This window comes from Megalobrama amblycephala, linkage group LG19 (genome assembly GCF_018812025.1).
Source record: "Megalobrama amblycephala isolate DHTTF-2021 linkage group LG19, ASM1881202v1, whole genome shotgun sequence".
Classification (NCBI taxonomy): domain Eukaryota; kingdom Metazoa; phylum Chordata; class Actinopteri; order Cypriniformes; family Xenocyprididae; genus Megalobrama; species Megalobrama amblycephala.
In genome coordinates, this window is record NC_063062.1 from 533,650 (window position 1) to 549,633 (window position 15,984).

A 15,984-nucleotide genomic window follows, 5' to 3' on the forward strand; every position below is an offset into this window, starting at 1 on the left:
GGATGGTGACATGTATCTGCTGACTAGCAGGATCAGTGCGCTAAGCTGCAGTCTGATGCTTGAAAGGCTTTTGGCATGTGCTGGTGCCTGCGCTTTTCACCCTTGACTGAAAGCATATGCTGCGTACAGTGTTAGCATGAGTTAGCCTGTGTGCATGTGTATGCATATGTGTTAGCTTATGTGTGTGTGTGTGTGTGTGTGTCCGTCCGTGGGTTCCTGGCCATTTCCGACACATCTGGCAGTGCTTGGCTCCTTCAGGTGAATCATGTCTCTTGGGAGGCTGTCTCACTATGTGTGTGTGTGTGTGTGTGTGTGTGTGTGTGTGTGTGTGTGTGTGTGATGGGAGGCTGGCTCACTATGTGTGTGTGTGTGTGTGTGTGTGTGTGTGTGTGTGTGTGTGTGTGTGTGTGTGTGTGTGTGTGATGGGAGGCTGGCTCACTATATGTGTGTGTGTGTGTGTGTGTGTGTATGTGTGATGGGAGGCTGCCTCACTGTGTGTGTGTGTGTGTGTGTGTGTGTGTGTGTGTATATGTGTGTGTGTGATGGGAGAATGACTTCCAGCGTTGTGGCATCTGCAGTGTGGCAGGAAGTATGTGAATCTGTCTCACAGTTAATTCAGACACCACATGCTTTTCTAATTCCACCCCGTCACCCCCCTCAGCCCTTAAAGGGAAACGTCAGAAACAAAATGTGTAATCACATGCAGTTGATGATCTTTCTGTGGTAGTTTGGAGTGGCTAGAGCTAACTGGTTGTGACAGAAGCGAAGGGAAGGCTGAACACGTTCAGGGGAACGGCAGCACAGGTACGTTCAGCTCTGACAGGGCTTCTTTGCATGGCCGACGGTGTTCTCGGGGCCGAGAGCAGCTTTCACACTTACAAGCCTCAACACACATCAGCTGCCTGGGGCGGCGCATGCCTCCGTCTGCGATCAGCAGATAACAACCTAAAACTGCCGCTCTACACCAACAACTTCTACAGAACACCTAAACATTTACTCTTACCTTCAGCTACCAGGATGAAAGCTGAACAATAGATTGGACATAAAAACCCTACTCGTTGTTGTTGAAACGGTTGTCTCTTTCTCTCTCTGTCACAGTTGTGCAGATTGTGTGTGTTAACTGTTTTGGAGGAAAAGGGTCATGGGTGTTACAGGAGAATCAAACAGCGGAGAGAGTTTGTCTCCACCCTAATGAAGAGACGAGAGGATGGAGACACGAAACACCAAATACACCCCCATACTAAAATAAACCAGCTCTGCCCACATCCACACACTCATGCAGACACACCGAACACTGACACCAGGTCACGTGTGTGTGTGTGTGTGATGGTTTACACCTGCAGTTTGGATACACGATTTGTTTCACCATCTACATTACCTTCTAATGAATTATTCTTTAAATTAATAATTTCTCACTGAAATTGAGCTACATTAAGATATTGAACAGGGCTCTACAAAGTCTGTCTTTGCATTTTTTAGCCTCATTTGACGATTTGTGAGTGTTAATTTTGAACCCTGTATGCAACTATTCATAAGCTTCGATCGGGTCACTTTCACCGATGTGCCTAAATATTTTTTCACAGTTGCACACAGTAGTTTGGTGGCACTGCAGAGCCCAGCTGAATCATGTTCAGAGTTTTAATTGCTCTAAAATGGAACACAGTGTTTGGCAGATCCTTCACAGTATTACGATTGTAGATAATGCTTTAACATTTAGTACTCACATATTTCAGGCCTTTACTAGCAACTAAACATGTACCAGTTCCTTCTACTGACGCTAATGTCACATAAATTCTTTATAACACACTTTGAGTGTGTGTTTGGAGAGAGAGAGAGAGAAAGAGACATGAAAGAATGGGTTGTGTGTCACAAAGTGATAGTGTTGCTGACTGCTGTGTGTGTGTGTGTGTGTGTGTGTGTGTGTGCTGATTGAACACTATGGATGGGAATGTCAGTGTTTCTTGTGCTGTGAGGACGGACCGCTGAGCGCATGGGTGTGCAGTGTTTGGCTGGTAATACTGAACGCTGTCCCCTGCTGAAAGATTCCAGAAGCTTCTCCTCCTCACAGGGCTCCTGGGTCATGCGTTTGTCATCATGACCTCTGACCCCTCAGGCCAGCGTGGCAGCAGGAATGTAGGAGATGTTTACGCTGCTGAAACTGATGGAGTCCAGGTGGCCGTTTCAATTCCTCCATTCGCTCTCTCTCTTTCTCTTTCTCTGTATTGGTCGGTAACTCCCTCTTTTCTGCTTGTTATTTGTTTTATATGGATCAAACACGTAATGTGTGTGTATAACAGCTCACGGTTTCAGTTGTTGTTTTGACAACAGCATTTTCAGAGGCAAACGTTTATGATGAATGTATATGGACGAGAGGAAGTGCAGGCATTGTCAGCGAGCCTTTGGCAGCGCGTGTGTCCCACCTTCGCGATGATGGTCCATCTCTCTCGCCATCATTCATCTGCTGATGGCTTTTTGAAGTGCTCTCTAACTTCTGGAAAGTTTTCCACCTCCCCCCTCTTTTAAAAGGCCATTAAACTGTGTTGTAATGCAAACGGTAATTCTAAAGAGACCAAACAGGTGTCCGATGTGCAGGCAGCGTGTCTAATGTAGCTATTACATGGACAACAGCAGATTATCATAAAAGCATCTCTCCTTAATGTGGACTGGACTGATCAATAGCAGACTGGCGATGAGACGTACACACACACACACACACACACACACACACACACACACACACACACACACTGCAGACTGGAACTGATATTTGCTGTACTTTATTAATCCTCTCTCGTGACCTGAGCTGATTCTACACACACACACACACACACACACACACACCAAGTGTTGATGAAGCCGTGTTTCACTGTCACTTTGTGCTTGACAGACGTTTGTTGTTCTGCTCATCTGAATAGAAGCAAATTCCAGGGTTTGGCTTTGGATTAGGGTTAGGGTCAGATTTTACGTTATCCCATTTACCTTTGCTCTGCCTCTACACACATCTGTCTGTGCTTTGCCTGGGGCTCGTTCTGTGAGCGCAGAGAAGAGAGAGGTCAGAGGTCACACAGCTCCTCCACAACCATCTGACGTAACATCTCTCTGAAAGTGGCATGGGTGTCGGATTTGAATACGAGGACTTCTCATGGCTGCCGTGGCCTCCAGCTTGTTCAAAGGCAATATTTTTAGAGCCACTATGAGATAGAAGCTGCTCTTCGCTGCTCTCTGTGTTTTTGAAGTACTCTCTGCAGGCACAAAGCTTTTACTCGTACCTTTTTGGATTAAAACGATCCTCATTAAAGCACTATGAGGCTTTTCATCCTTTCAGTGGCGTGAGGGAAAGCTTATTTAACATGCTTTATTGAGTTTGTAGCTGCGGAGATGTGTCATGTTTTTCTGCACAACAGAATCACTGAAATGTAATTTTAAGTTAAGTCACTTCTTTGCAATAATCAGTGAAATGCTCTGACTGTACCATGACAATTACGGAGAAGATTTATTTTTTAATTTCTTTGAATTAGTTATAGTTATATATATATATATATATATATATATATATATATATATATATATATTATATTAGTTATATATATATATATATATATTATATTTTATAATATAGTTTTATATATATATATATATATATATATATATATATATTTATTTTTTTTAAATTTTTTATTTATTTATTTATTTTTATTTATTTATTTTTTTTTGAGAGAGAGAGAAACGGTCAGTGCTCAGTAGAGGAGTGGGAGAGTTGAGTTTATGCAGATTAAAGTTTTCTGTCATAATTTACTCTCTCTGGTGTCGTTCCCAACCTTTCTTTCTTTCTTCTTCTTCTTTCTTGCCTGAATTTAATGCAATGGCAGTGCAACATTGTGCCAACAATAAAAGTGGCAAGAGTTTCAGCCCGCTGATCATTTCCTAAGTGCTCTGACTGGTTTTGGTGAAAAACAACATGATAGTTTACAAAAAATATTTAGGCAATTTTACAGTACATTTATTGCATTATTTCTTTTTGCGTTCCACGGAAGAATGAAAGTCATACAGGTTTGGAATGACAGAAGAGGGAGTAAATGATGACAGAATGATTTTTGGCTGAACAATCCCTTCAGTGTTTGAGTATGAACGGTGTGTGTAAACAGTGTTTATTTTAGCTGTATCTCTGTACAAATAAACTACTGTATAACAAAAAAAAAAAAAAAAAAAAATTAAACCAAGATCCCCAAAACAAAATCTTTTTATTGTTTCTGAAATTGTAGTTGATAGTCATATCACAATGTTTCTGATCAGCACAGCCTTATTCTAAATTTGTTTGTAGAACACTGTAAAAAATTATTTTCATGATTTGTCATCATAACATTTTTTCTTTTGTCAAATCAACTTATAATTAATGTAGTTCAGATAACATAATATTTTGAGTTTTTGTTGATTACACCAATCAGCGTCATTGTATTAACTTACATTTTTAATTTCAGTGAACTCAAAATTGTAAGGCAACCTTACTTTTTTAAGTTAAACCAACAATTCTTTTTTACAGTGAAGCTGAATGTAATTTAAGTTGATTTGGGCAAAAATCTTTAGATAAACAGTCCATGCGCTTTAATGGTACCTCAGTTTTTTCTTTAATAAAATACTTTGATATATTTACCAAAACTGTACAGCACGTTATGTAGAGTACTGTACAATCACATCAAGCTCATCAAATTCACCGTGACTGTTGTTTACACACCAAATGACCAAATGCTTGCAGTTCAATACCGAGCTTTAATTCGATGACGTTTTTACTGTTGCTGTGTAAAAACATTCTTGTATGTTGTAGATGAAGCGATTTGTGTTTGCATGTGAAATGGAGTCACTGTTAGCAGGAGGGAATCTGCCAGTATGAGCCGGTGCTCGACTCCAGACCGCAGCCTGAGGGAAAAGATCAGCAAAACGAATTCTGTCTTTAAAAAAGCTATCTTACAAACAGCAGCACTGCAATCCAGCCAATTTCTGCATGTTGATTTGATAAGCATCCTCTGGGTCTCGCTGCACGACTGAGGGCTTCCCATGTGTGACTTCATAAAATTTGCCTCTTACAAATAAAGCTTTGATCTCCTGTAAGTAATACAGATTTAACTGAATATTTCAGGCTATATTAGCTACACAGTAATAGTTCCTGCCATTTTGCTTGTTGTAAATTTGTAGTTAAAGGAGAAGAGATGCCCACTCAGTCATCTGTCTCTGAGCGTCAAAGAAGCAAAAACCTGTTAAAACCTGCTCTGTAATGGATTAAACGCTGCATGTTTTTACCTGCTGTGTAATTGGTGTATTAAAATGTCAAGTGACTGCACCGAATGTAATATCAGCTCAATAGATATAAACTTCACAGACTGATTGTCATACATTGCGAGACACAATTACCAGAAATTTGCATTTAATGAAATGTTTTTTGAATTCAAGCGCATTCAGCGTTCAGTGAAAATCCTTCATGTCCTTCTAACCATGAGTACCAATGACCAACCGATTTACTAGAGAACATACAATTTTCAGGTAGTTTGGAACTGAAAAGTTTGTGTTTTATTTCTGTATTTAAAGAGGACATATGACAACCGAATCGCTGCAAAGAAGAATCTGTTGAAACACAATTCTGGCGAGCAAAAGGCATAACTTGCTGGGATTGATCAGAGGCTGTTAAAGCGCGCACACACACACACACACATCCAGTATCCAGTGCTTGAGTGTGTCTTGTGCTGGGCTGCATTGATTTAATGCATTACTCAAACTGCTGGAGAGAGAGAGAGCAGAGGTAGAGAGTCTCTCCTGACTGCATTAGGAGCCTCCAGCCTTTGTGATTCCTTTTGATCAAATCTCTGTGAGAGACGCGTGTCATGCCCTCTTCCAGCCAGCTGTGAGGGGACTGGCCCGCCACCCAGTGGGGGAGGTGTGTGTGTGTGTGTGTGTGTGTATGTGTGTGTGTGTGTGTGTGTGAGTGAGAGAGAGAGAGAGATCTCCTAAGGTGAGAGGCAGAGAGTACGGCGGGTAGGAGGGTCTCATTCCACTCCCCAGCGCCCAGTTCCTGCACACACTCATCCTGGACGCTTTAGAGCCGCTCACACACTCACACGGGCCTGTGGACGAGCGGCGCGTTTGTCGATTGCAGGAGAAAGTGTGTGTTGTGTGGGTGAGTGTGACTGAACTGTGAGTGATGGATCTCTCGCAGTAGAACGTAGAACTTGTACAGACAGGAGCTGCTGGAATGGCAAACTGCTCAGAAACACTGGAAACTTCAGTCTGATCAAAATGTCTGAGGTAAGAAGTTTAGTTTGGGTTCAAGTCTTTCTTAGAGAATTTAAATAAGAACAAAAGTGGATTGTGAGTTATATGCAGACGATGTTACAGTGAGAAAAATATGCTTTTTTTTCTGTGTGGTGCTTTCACTGAATTGGCAACTTTTTTCTGTGTTGGTCATTTATTGGTGTCCGGGACAAAAATTTGCTAAACTGTGCATTTACATATGAATCAATTTATAAAGAGTTTTTTTTTTTTTTTTTTCATTAGTAGATCAATTTGCTAGCTAGATCTTTCAGAAGAAACTTTATTGTGCTGTTCAGATGGGTGTGATATGTCTTCACAAGTGTGTGAGTGTTTGTTGGTTGTCCGCTGGAATGTAATTCAAGACAGGAGTAATTCTCTGCCACAGACATAATGCTGGATGAATGTTTGTGTGAGGAACGCTTGTTTAATCTGAAGACCAATGTTAAAGACACATTCATTGTAGAGACTCAACGAAAGATTTTTTTTTTACGGAACAACAGGAGTCCAATTCTTTTTTCTCAATTCCACTTTCTGGCAGTTTTAAGAGGTCCTCTCGCTGCTCTCTCTCTCTCTCTCTCTGTCTTTGTGCTAATGGTGACGAGTTAGTGTCCCAAAGTGGGACTAAGACCCTGTTACTGGGCGGGCAAACACAGTTAATGGCCTTGGGGTGTGAAAGCTTTGTGTGTGTGTGTGTGTTCATTAAGCTCATGTTGATCTGTCATTGTTGTTCGCTGCTACAGGCCTGTGTTGTGAGATCTGACAGTGATACTCTTTCCGTTAGAGATTCCTTCACCGCTATGCTCATTTTCACCACACGCTGCAGCTTTTCTCTCTTCATATACCTGCACATCGATATTCTACACTTTTGTGGTCCTATAGGAGAACTACTGACTTGTACATCTTCTCAAAATAATAATTGTCTGATATTATGTGACATTCAGTCAGTATTTTAATTATGACCTTTGGGTTGAAGTTTACACATTAGCAATAAATACAGAGTACATTCATGCATTTTACAGTTGTCATAATTTTTATAAATGTAATTATTTTTTGATCATTCAAATTCAAAATAATATGCTGCATCACTGCTGTAGTGTATTTAATAATGCAGTCAGCCATAAAGCTGGATTATTTAACTGTTAGGGAAAACATGAATTAGCATGTTTGTATAGAATGCCATGTAATACAAACACAGTAAAAATTCTCACATAGATTTCATAAAGAGGAATTTTATGAACAGAATAATGATAGAGTTATGGAAAATGAACAGCACATAAACCAGCATAAGTAAACATTTAATATTCATTCAGAAATTGAACACTCAACACTGTTTGGCATAACATAATGCATCAAGTATTTTTATTCTGAAAGGTATCATGTGCTTTCCATTGACTCTTGTGATGTATATGCATTTGTATGTGCATTTTCAAATGTCGCTCTCTCTTTTTTTGTGTGTGTGTGTAAGTGCCGGTGTGTTTATTTAAGGTTTGAGAAAAAATAACTGATGTGATTATTGTGGCTGTTGCCCTCTGTTATCTCTATACAGGATTTATGCTAAAATGTAAATAATTAATATGAAATTACATCTTTATCAACCTCACTGTATGTGTTTGTGCCTAGAGGAGTACTTTATATCATGTATGTATGTATATACACTGGGGTCCAGTCTGAGACCACTAGAGAAAAATTTTCTAATTGTATTTCTTTATTTAATTAATTGTTTATTTAATACAAAATTAACATTACAGCATTACCTGAATAAATGTTGAATTAAAAATGGACATGAATTTGAGAATGTCTCAATAACACGTGTCTCTCTTTTGGTTTAATGACAGCAGGACTGGAGCTACTGTACGTAAACAAAACCTAATGATCATGTTCTCCAGCTTGAGAATATTCCAAAGAGCATCCTAATAAATATATAGAGATACACGCATATATGTAGAAAGATACACACATGTATGTTTACACAGACACATATATACAAGCATATTTTTATTACAATATATATATATTTAGGAGAACATTAACAAGTTAAAGTATGAAACAGAGCATAATGGCGTGTTTGTGATTAATTAATATGTGCAATATGTTTAAGCTCAGTGACATCATTATTGTGTGTTTTTGGACAGGCTATTTGCTGCACGGTGGTGAACTGCAACTGTGACAGTTTCAAACCTGGTAAACTGAGGCGGCGACTCTGTGAACACTGTAGGCACGGCTGGGTCGCCCATGGTGAGTTTCACATGCTATAGAATATTACATTTCACACAGACGTTTTTCACACATCTTTAAACCAGATTTTAAGACTCTTCACTGTCATCTCTCTCTGTCTTTCTGCCTCTATTCTGTGTTCAATACAAGTTAAGCTCAATCTACTAAAAATGTTTATTACCTTAAAATAATTTCAACATGTCTTAAAAATGGTCTTAAAAAAATTCTGTTTCTGTTACACTGAGACACTTAAAAAAGAAATGAATGGGGCCAATTTATAAAAGCTAAAATTCTGTTTCAAAAGTATAGCGACAAGACAAAAAAACAATGTGCGTGTCAAAATGATTTTTATTGAGGAAAAAAATGCTTCCTAACCTTTTCTTGGTAAATTTATTTACAAATTGTTTACAAATTGGTTTCCATAAAAATGTGATACCTACAACAACCATAAAAATTATTTTACAAATGAAATTAGCAACTGTACAGCTCAAATAATACACAACTTTTAACTGAAGTGATATTATAAAATTATAAGCTTCACATTTCTAGTTTTAAATCCTCAAAGAATACATTGTGGTGGTCATCAATATTATTCTACAAATGCTGATGTTTGAGTTTAACTTGTTGAACCTTAAATATTCCTTTAATAAACATGAAAGAAAGAAAGAAAGAAAGAAAGAAAGAAAGAAAGAAAGAAAGAAAGAAAGAAAGAAAGAAAGAAAGAAAGAAAGAAAGAAATCTGCTCATTATAAATTAATTTAGACCTTAATATTGCTTTTCTGACGTTAACGCTATGTGGCATAAATGGACAAATCGATGGCCAGTTTAGAATCCCAGTATATTTTTTGTTGTAATTGTTTTTGTTTGTAGATGATAATCATTTACAATATTGTCTGTAATTTCTCAGCCATGCACATAAGCATATATATACAAACACACTTTTATTAAATACATATGTTATAACATGTTTATGATAAACATCTTTTAAAATTTGTACAAATGCTCACTGAAAGCCACACCTTCTTCAAAAATAAAAAAAATAAAAAAGAAAGAAAGAAAGAAAAAAAAATCCAGATACACACATTCAGAAGTACTGCCATGAAACACAAAGAGATGCTTTGTTGATTTCTGCACGTGGGATGTAAACTGGTGTCTGTTTTGCTGAATTGCAGCTCTCAGTAAGCTGAAGGTCCATCACATGTACCAAGGAAGCCAGGTGGAGATTGTTCACTCCAATGTGGTGTTTGATATCTGTAGTCTGATGCTTTATGGGACGCAGGCAATTCCAGTGCGTCTCAAGATCCTGCTGGACCGACTCTTCAGCGTCCTTAAGCAGGAGGAGGTTATTCAGATCCTAAATGCACTGGACTGGACTCTCCAGGACTACATCCGTGGTTATGTCCTGCAGGTGAGCTGCTAGCAATCTGCTCCTTTCACTCGACTCACACTTGAAAACCTACTTCAATTTGAGAGGTATAATTACAGTTTTGTTACACTTTTCCTCAAAAATCCAGTGGTGAGCCACCGAGATTTCTTCATTCTATTTGCTTATCAAGTATTCAGGTGGCTGAATTAAATTCATGCTAGTTCCTCTAGTGGAGAATGTAAAGTTAAAGCCTCTTCAGACCTCCAGATGAATGCTGTATGATAAAATATTTATTCTGGTTACAACATGAAGCTGCTGCATGACTTTCAAAGCCTGCTGGCACTCAAGAGTAATTACAGGCGGACTGAAAGACTTGCCCGACTCCCCTCTGATCTCTCCCCTCCCCTCCTACTTCGACAGGGAAACCCGCATCATCTAAATGAAGAAAAATTACGCTCCAGAATGTATCACTCTGCTGCGGTAATTAGACCTCTCAAGTCCACATGCATTAGATGTATGGACGACTTGTTATTTAGTAACTCTGTCAATCTGTCAGAAGTTATGGAGTATTTTAGGGTCCCAGTACAGGACATTTGTTAGTTTAGAATTCATAATGCAAATGATATTCCTTGTGTGTCTAGGATGTGGCCGGTAAGGTTTTGGACCGCTGGGCCATAATGACCTTTGAAGAGGAGATCGTAACGTTGCAGCAATTCCTGCGTTTTGGAGAGACCAAGTCCATCGTGGAGCTCATGGCCCTGCAGGATAAGGAGGGACAGGCTGTTGTTGTTCCGACCCCTAGGACCAATTCTGACATCCGCAGCTTCATTGAAAGCAGTACACAGCGCTCTGTGCGGCCGCCCGCTAAAGCAGAAGCACCCAGTTGTAGTAACGGACACCATTTTGAGACGCTAGTGAACAGTATGGCTCTCATGCTGCCACTGCAACTGCTGAATTCTGTTCCACCATTGCTGAGCTCCAGTACTGAGTCCAGCCACCAGGAGGCACAAATGAGACACGAGACATCAGAACTAGGTCTTGACAACACTGCTCCGTTCGACACGGGCCCTGTGAGAGCAGAGGTGCTGCTGGACACACAGTCTCCAAAGATGGAGTCGGAAGAGTTTAATGTGAGTGAAAACTCTTCTCCCTCCACGCCTTGTACGTCCTCCATCACTTCTGAAATCACACACATGTCACCCGAGAACAAGATGCGGTGTGCAGAGAAGAGCGGATCCTTGAAGAAGGGCCGTGTGTTCTGCAGTGCCTGTGAGAAGACCTTCTATGATAAGGGCACGCTGAAGATACACTATAATGCCGTTCATCTGAAGATCAAACACAAGTGCACCATTGAGGGCTGCAACATGGTGTTCAGCTCTTTACGCAGTCGAAACAGGCACAGTGCGAATCCGAACCCACGGCTGCACATGCCAATGAACCGCAATAATCGCGACAAGGACCTGCGGGGCGGTCTGAGCCCAAGGCAGGAGGACGAGGCCGAGGGTGAGAAGAGAGAGTTCGCCTCCATCCCAGAGAGCAGGACTGTCTCAAGTTTCATCATCCGCAACTCTGAGCCCAAACTACACGGCTCTTTATCCGGCATGAGCCAGAGCGGAATCCTCTTTCCCAACCTAAAGACTGTGCAGCCCGTGCTTCCCTTTTACCGAAGCCTGGTGACCCCAGCCGAGCTGGCTCATACGCCGGGCAGCTTGCCCTCCCTCCCGCTGCTGTCCTCCTCTGTGCCCGTCAGCACCAGTCACGTGCAGACCGACACGGAGCCGGTGCCCAAGAAGAAGTCTCGGAAGTCCAGCATGCCCATCAAAATCGAGAAGGATGAGCTGGCAGCAGAGGGCATGTCCGAGGAGGAGACTCCGCCCCTCAGCCCCTGTACAGACACAGAAAAGTGTGACATCAGCAGCATGGGGCGTGAACCTGTGGACTGTGATGTTCTTCTCCGATCCACCCCCAACTCCCAGGACACAGAATGGGACAAAATGACTCAGGAGGACAGTCGTATCATCTCACCGTCTTCTCCTTCTCTCTTTCACACTAAACGGAATGATGAGAAAGAAAGGGAGTCCTCAAAATGTGAAGAACCAACATGCAGTTCACGGCCAGACCAACCCTGCAGCCACCGACCGGCCCATTTCACACACAGCAGTGAAAACTGTGCAGACGGCTGCAGTGACCCAGAGACCATATGTACAGATGATAAGGAAGAGCAGTCGCACCCTTGTGAGATCTGCAGCAAGACATTTAAAAACCCTTACAGTGTCAAAATGCATTATCGAAACGTGCACTTAAAGGAGATGCACATGTGCACAGTGGATGGCTGCAATGCTGCTTTTCCTTCCCGTCGCAGCAGAGACCGGTAAGATGGTTAGGCTTGAGAGAAATGAATGTGTGTGTAATATATTACACCAGGCAGTTATTTAAAAACACATGATGACAGTTTTTGTGTTGATGCATTAGGACTAAGAGTCAGGTCCGGCTCCAGCTTTGAGAAAGGTGGGCCAAGTGATATTCCTGGTGGGCTGTAGTTTATACATTATTTTATTTTTTTCCCCGCAACAAATTTTATAACTTTATTTTACAACAAAAGGGGCAGGTCTTAAAAGGTACTCTATATATGAACTCAAAGGGCTCAACACTAGGGAAGTTACTGGTTACTTGCCCTGCCAAAAAACATTGTATTTTAATAAATAATGTTAATAGACAAGTAAACAGTCAGTAACAAACTAAGAACGGATGAACAAATTTCATGCAATAGCACAAATAAATACAATAAAACAAAGATACAAATGAAACAAACAGTTTTCAGGTAAGTCTAACAGTATTTAGGTATGAAATACTATAATGTATAAATCAAATATATATTAATCCTATTAATGCTAAAGAAGTTATTCAATCAAGAGCAGATTTAAGGAGATTTTTTTAATAAATATTTTATTTTGTTCTTTAATTAAGTTTAATAACACAAGACAGCAGCAGGTATATCAAGCTACTGTCACTTTAAGAAAAAAGGCAGGGATCTGACACACATCAGATTTTCTTCCAACTGTTTGGGTTCATTAACATTCATTTACGTGCTATAAGACGCATTAGAGAATTCTGTTCGGTAATGGTGCGTTGACTGAGACGCAGCTCTCTGTGAGTGCACTTTGTGTGTAAGAGCACAGAAAACAGCGCACACAGAGAGCTGTGTCTCAGTCAACGCGTGAGTTTCTTTCACGTCTTCTTACGCTTAAACTGTTTAAAATCATTTGAATGTTTATGAAGACCACAGTGGTCATGTTCAATAATGCTTACTAGTTTCTAAATAACAAGTGGATTTTTTATACCAAGTGGCTGAAAAGCATGATCTCCTTCAAAATCTGGAGCTGAACTGAACATCGCACCAATTTTGCAATTGGTCATTATTTGGAATGGGGCCACGGTGGGCCTGTAGAGCCGGGCCTGCTAAGAGTTTAAGACTCATTTTATTCATTAAAAAAAGTTAGAAACAAATGCATGTTGGTTTTCTCTTCAAACGTTTTTGCTTTTAATTCTCTAGACACAGTGCAAACCTGAATCTGCACCACAGGCTGTTGACCAAAGATCATTCAGGAACATCTTCTCTCCGCAGAGAGCATCCAGATCTCCCTCACAAAGAGCCCCTCAGTCAGATGTCTGTCATCCTCAAAGGGAGTCACCGTACAGGCCTCGTCTTCCCCATGAGTAAATCACTGGAAAGAGCAACTGAGCCAGTAGAGGGTGCTGCAGAGAATGAAGCTGTATTGGACCTGAGCACCAGAGGAAGCGCCCACTCATCCTGGGACTCAGACATGGGCAGTGAGGAAGGGCTCCCTCTAGAGGACAGCGACGAGAGCTGCGACGGGCTGAGTGTCGGAGGGGCCGCGTCTCCACCTTGCCTCAGCCAGCAGTCCCACAGCTTATCACCCATCACTTGCCATCTCTGTCAGAAAGTTTACAGCAACAAAGGCACATTCAGGGCTCATTACAAAACAGTGCACCTTCGCCTCCTTCACAAGTGCAAAGTTCCAGGGTGTGACACTACATTCTCCTCTGTTCGGAGCCGCAACCGACACAGTCAGAATCCAAATCTACACCGTAACCTTACGATGAATACCTCCCTCAGTCAGGAGTAGGACACACACACACACACACACACACAGAGCCATATTCTCCTAAATATACATACTCAGAGATTCACTCTTAACAATTTGGGTTCATAAGCACTCTGGTCATTGTACTGTACAATCAAGCACAACTGGAAGGACAATCATATTTATAATAAACCCTGATGTCTTTTACCTTTTTATTGTTAAGATATGTTTTCATCTCTACCGTAATATCTACTTGAGGATCTTTACTTATATTTATTGATTTTTTTGAGAGTAGGACAGAAAGACATATGCCTAAAATGACTGAAGAAATGACAAAGCAAAAGACTGAAGAGACAGTGATGCTCGCCAACACACAGGAAAGCACATGCAAAATCATTTTAATCACCTTTAGAGATCCTTAAAAACAATTAGTGCTGTTATACAGTATGTTTAGTCCCTCATTTTTTATCCAAAGCTACATAAAAATGATGTTGTGTTTTTTTCTTCTCTGCACTTATCCACTGAGGGGACACATTTCTCCTCATCATGAGACTGGGACAGAACATTGATACAGCACGACTACAGCAGATTAGAGAAAGAGCGAGCGAGCACTATCGAGTACTGGCGAGAGAGTGATTAGAAGCCTGAGCTGTTTGAAGGTGCAGGACTCGCATGTGCTGCAGGCAGTTTTCTGGTAATACATTTGTGTTTGCTTGCTGTTCAGATTTGTTTTTATTACAAAAGATTTAGTGAAGTTGATAGATTGTGTTGCCATTTCAATCAATATGCTCTTTAAAGAGACTGTTGTGTTCTTGTTGAGTAAGTTATTGTATGTATGTTTTATTTTAGGGGCCAAGCACCTGCAGTGTTTGTTCGTTTTCTTCTCATGTCATGGGAGTCTGTGACGTCCCTAGAGCACATTTGGGGTCTATCACTTAAACTCTATACCACAAAAAAGTTCAAATTCTCACTTTTCTTTTGCCTTTAACTATTCAACCATGCGGCTTAGCTACATAATTCTTTGTGATGAAATGCATTATTTCGGCAGGACTGGCTTTGTGTTCTCACTCTATTCTTGTTGTGAAATTTGAAGAAATCAGTGAAATCTGTCTTACTGTTATTTCAGTCTGAATCCTTGCTGTCACAGTCATTTTTACAATTGTTACATTAAATAATGCTATATCCTATTAAATTGACTTGTAACTCCCGCTGTCGTGCTTGGCCCCTTAATTGCTGCTTGCAGCTATATTTGCTATAGTTGTTATTCTTGTGGAAACCAAAGATTCTTGAGCAACAGAAGAGTAAAACTGCTCACATGGACACACCAGGGTCCTTGTAAATGCTGAAACACAGGTTGTCCTAAAAGCCTGAAGATTCAGTTTTGTAATACATTTGCATCAGTTTAACAAGATGTTGCTTTATAATGAGCATGAGGAATTAGTAAAGTCACAGGATCATACTAGTGAAGGGTTAGGCTGAGGTCAGCAAATGAAGATTTTCTGATGCTAATACATCTGTTTGTGAATCAGAGCTCAACAAAATGACTCTTACAATGGTAGAGCGAGAAGACTCCCACAAACACACACAAACCTGTGGACATTTATTCCTCTAACTTTTAACTTTGCTTTATATGTACAATCTTTTGTAACCACCCCCCACTACCACCAAAAGTGTATGGTGAGATGTGATAAGCAGGGTTATCAGGATTATGACACCAATCTAATGCTAACCCACAGTCATTTATTTGTGTTCCATCATTTTTGTTTGCGTTAATAAACAATCTAAAAATATCAGTACATGTATACTTTTATTCATAAACCTAGTAAAGCAGGGAGAAACAAATGAAATATAATTTTTGGTTCTTTTCTGAGCTATGTGTGGTTTAACAATCACGTAATGACAAGCATAACATTTTGACAAGTTCTGTATTCCTTAGCAGAAAAAAACCTGACATCAGACAAGTACTGCATTACAGACGTCTGTGCTGTGACCTCGTTC

At 40.4% G+C, this 15,984-nt stretch overlaps 1 protein-coding gene across 3 annotated transcripts; it reads left to right on the forward strand.

Moving 5' to 3' along the window:
* The first annotated feature begins 5,800 nt into the window (after nt 1-5,800).
* Nucleotides 5,801-15,776, forward strand: bnc1 (basonuclin 1). Of its 3 annotated transcripts, XR_007181696.1 has the most exons (6): nt 5,801-6,294; nt 8,433-8,535; nt 9,687-9,922; nt 10,522-12,251; nt 13,434-14,680; nt 14,836-15,776. XR_007181696.1 is itself a non-coding variant. In XM_048169224.1 (5 exons), exons 1-5 carry the CDS (start codon nt 6,286-6,288, stop codon nt 14,026-14,028), a joined length of 2,673 nt encoding a protein of 890 aa, XP_048025181.1. In that variant the 5' UTR covers nt 5,801-6,285; the 3' UTR covers nt 14,029-15,776. The 3 variants fall into 3 exon arrangements, 2 of the variants coding, with proteins under 2 accessions (XP_048025181.1, XP_048025182.1); XM_048169224.1 differs by having other exon boundaries at nt 13,434-15,776; XM_048169225.1 differs by having other exon boundaries at nt 13,506-15,776.
* Nucleotides 15,777-15,984: the final 208 nt, after the last annotated feature.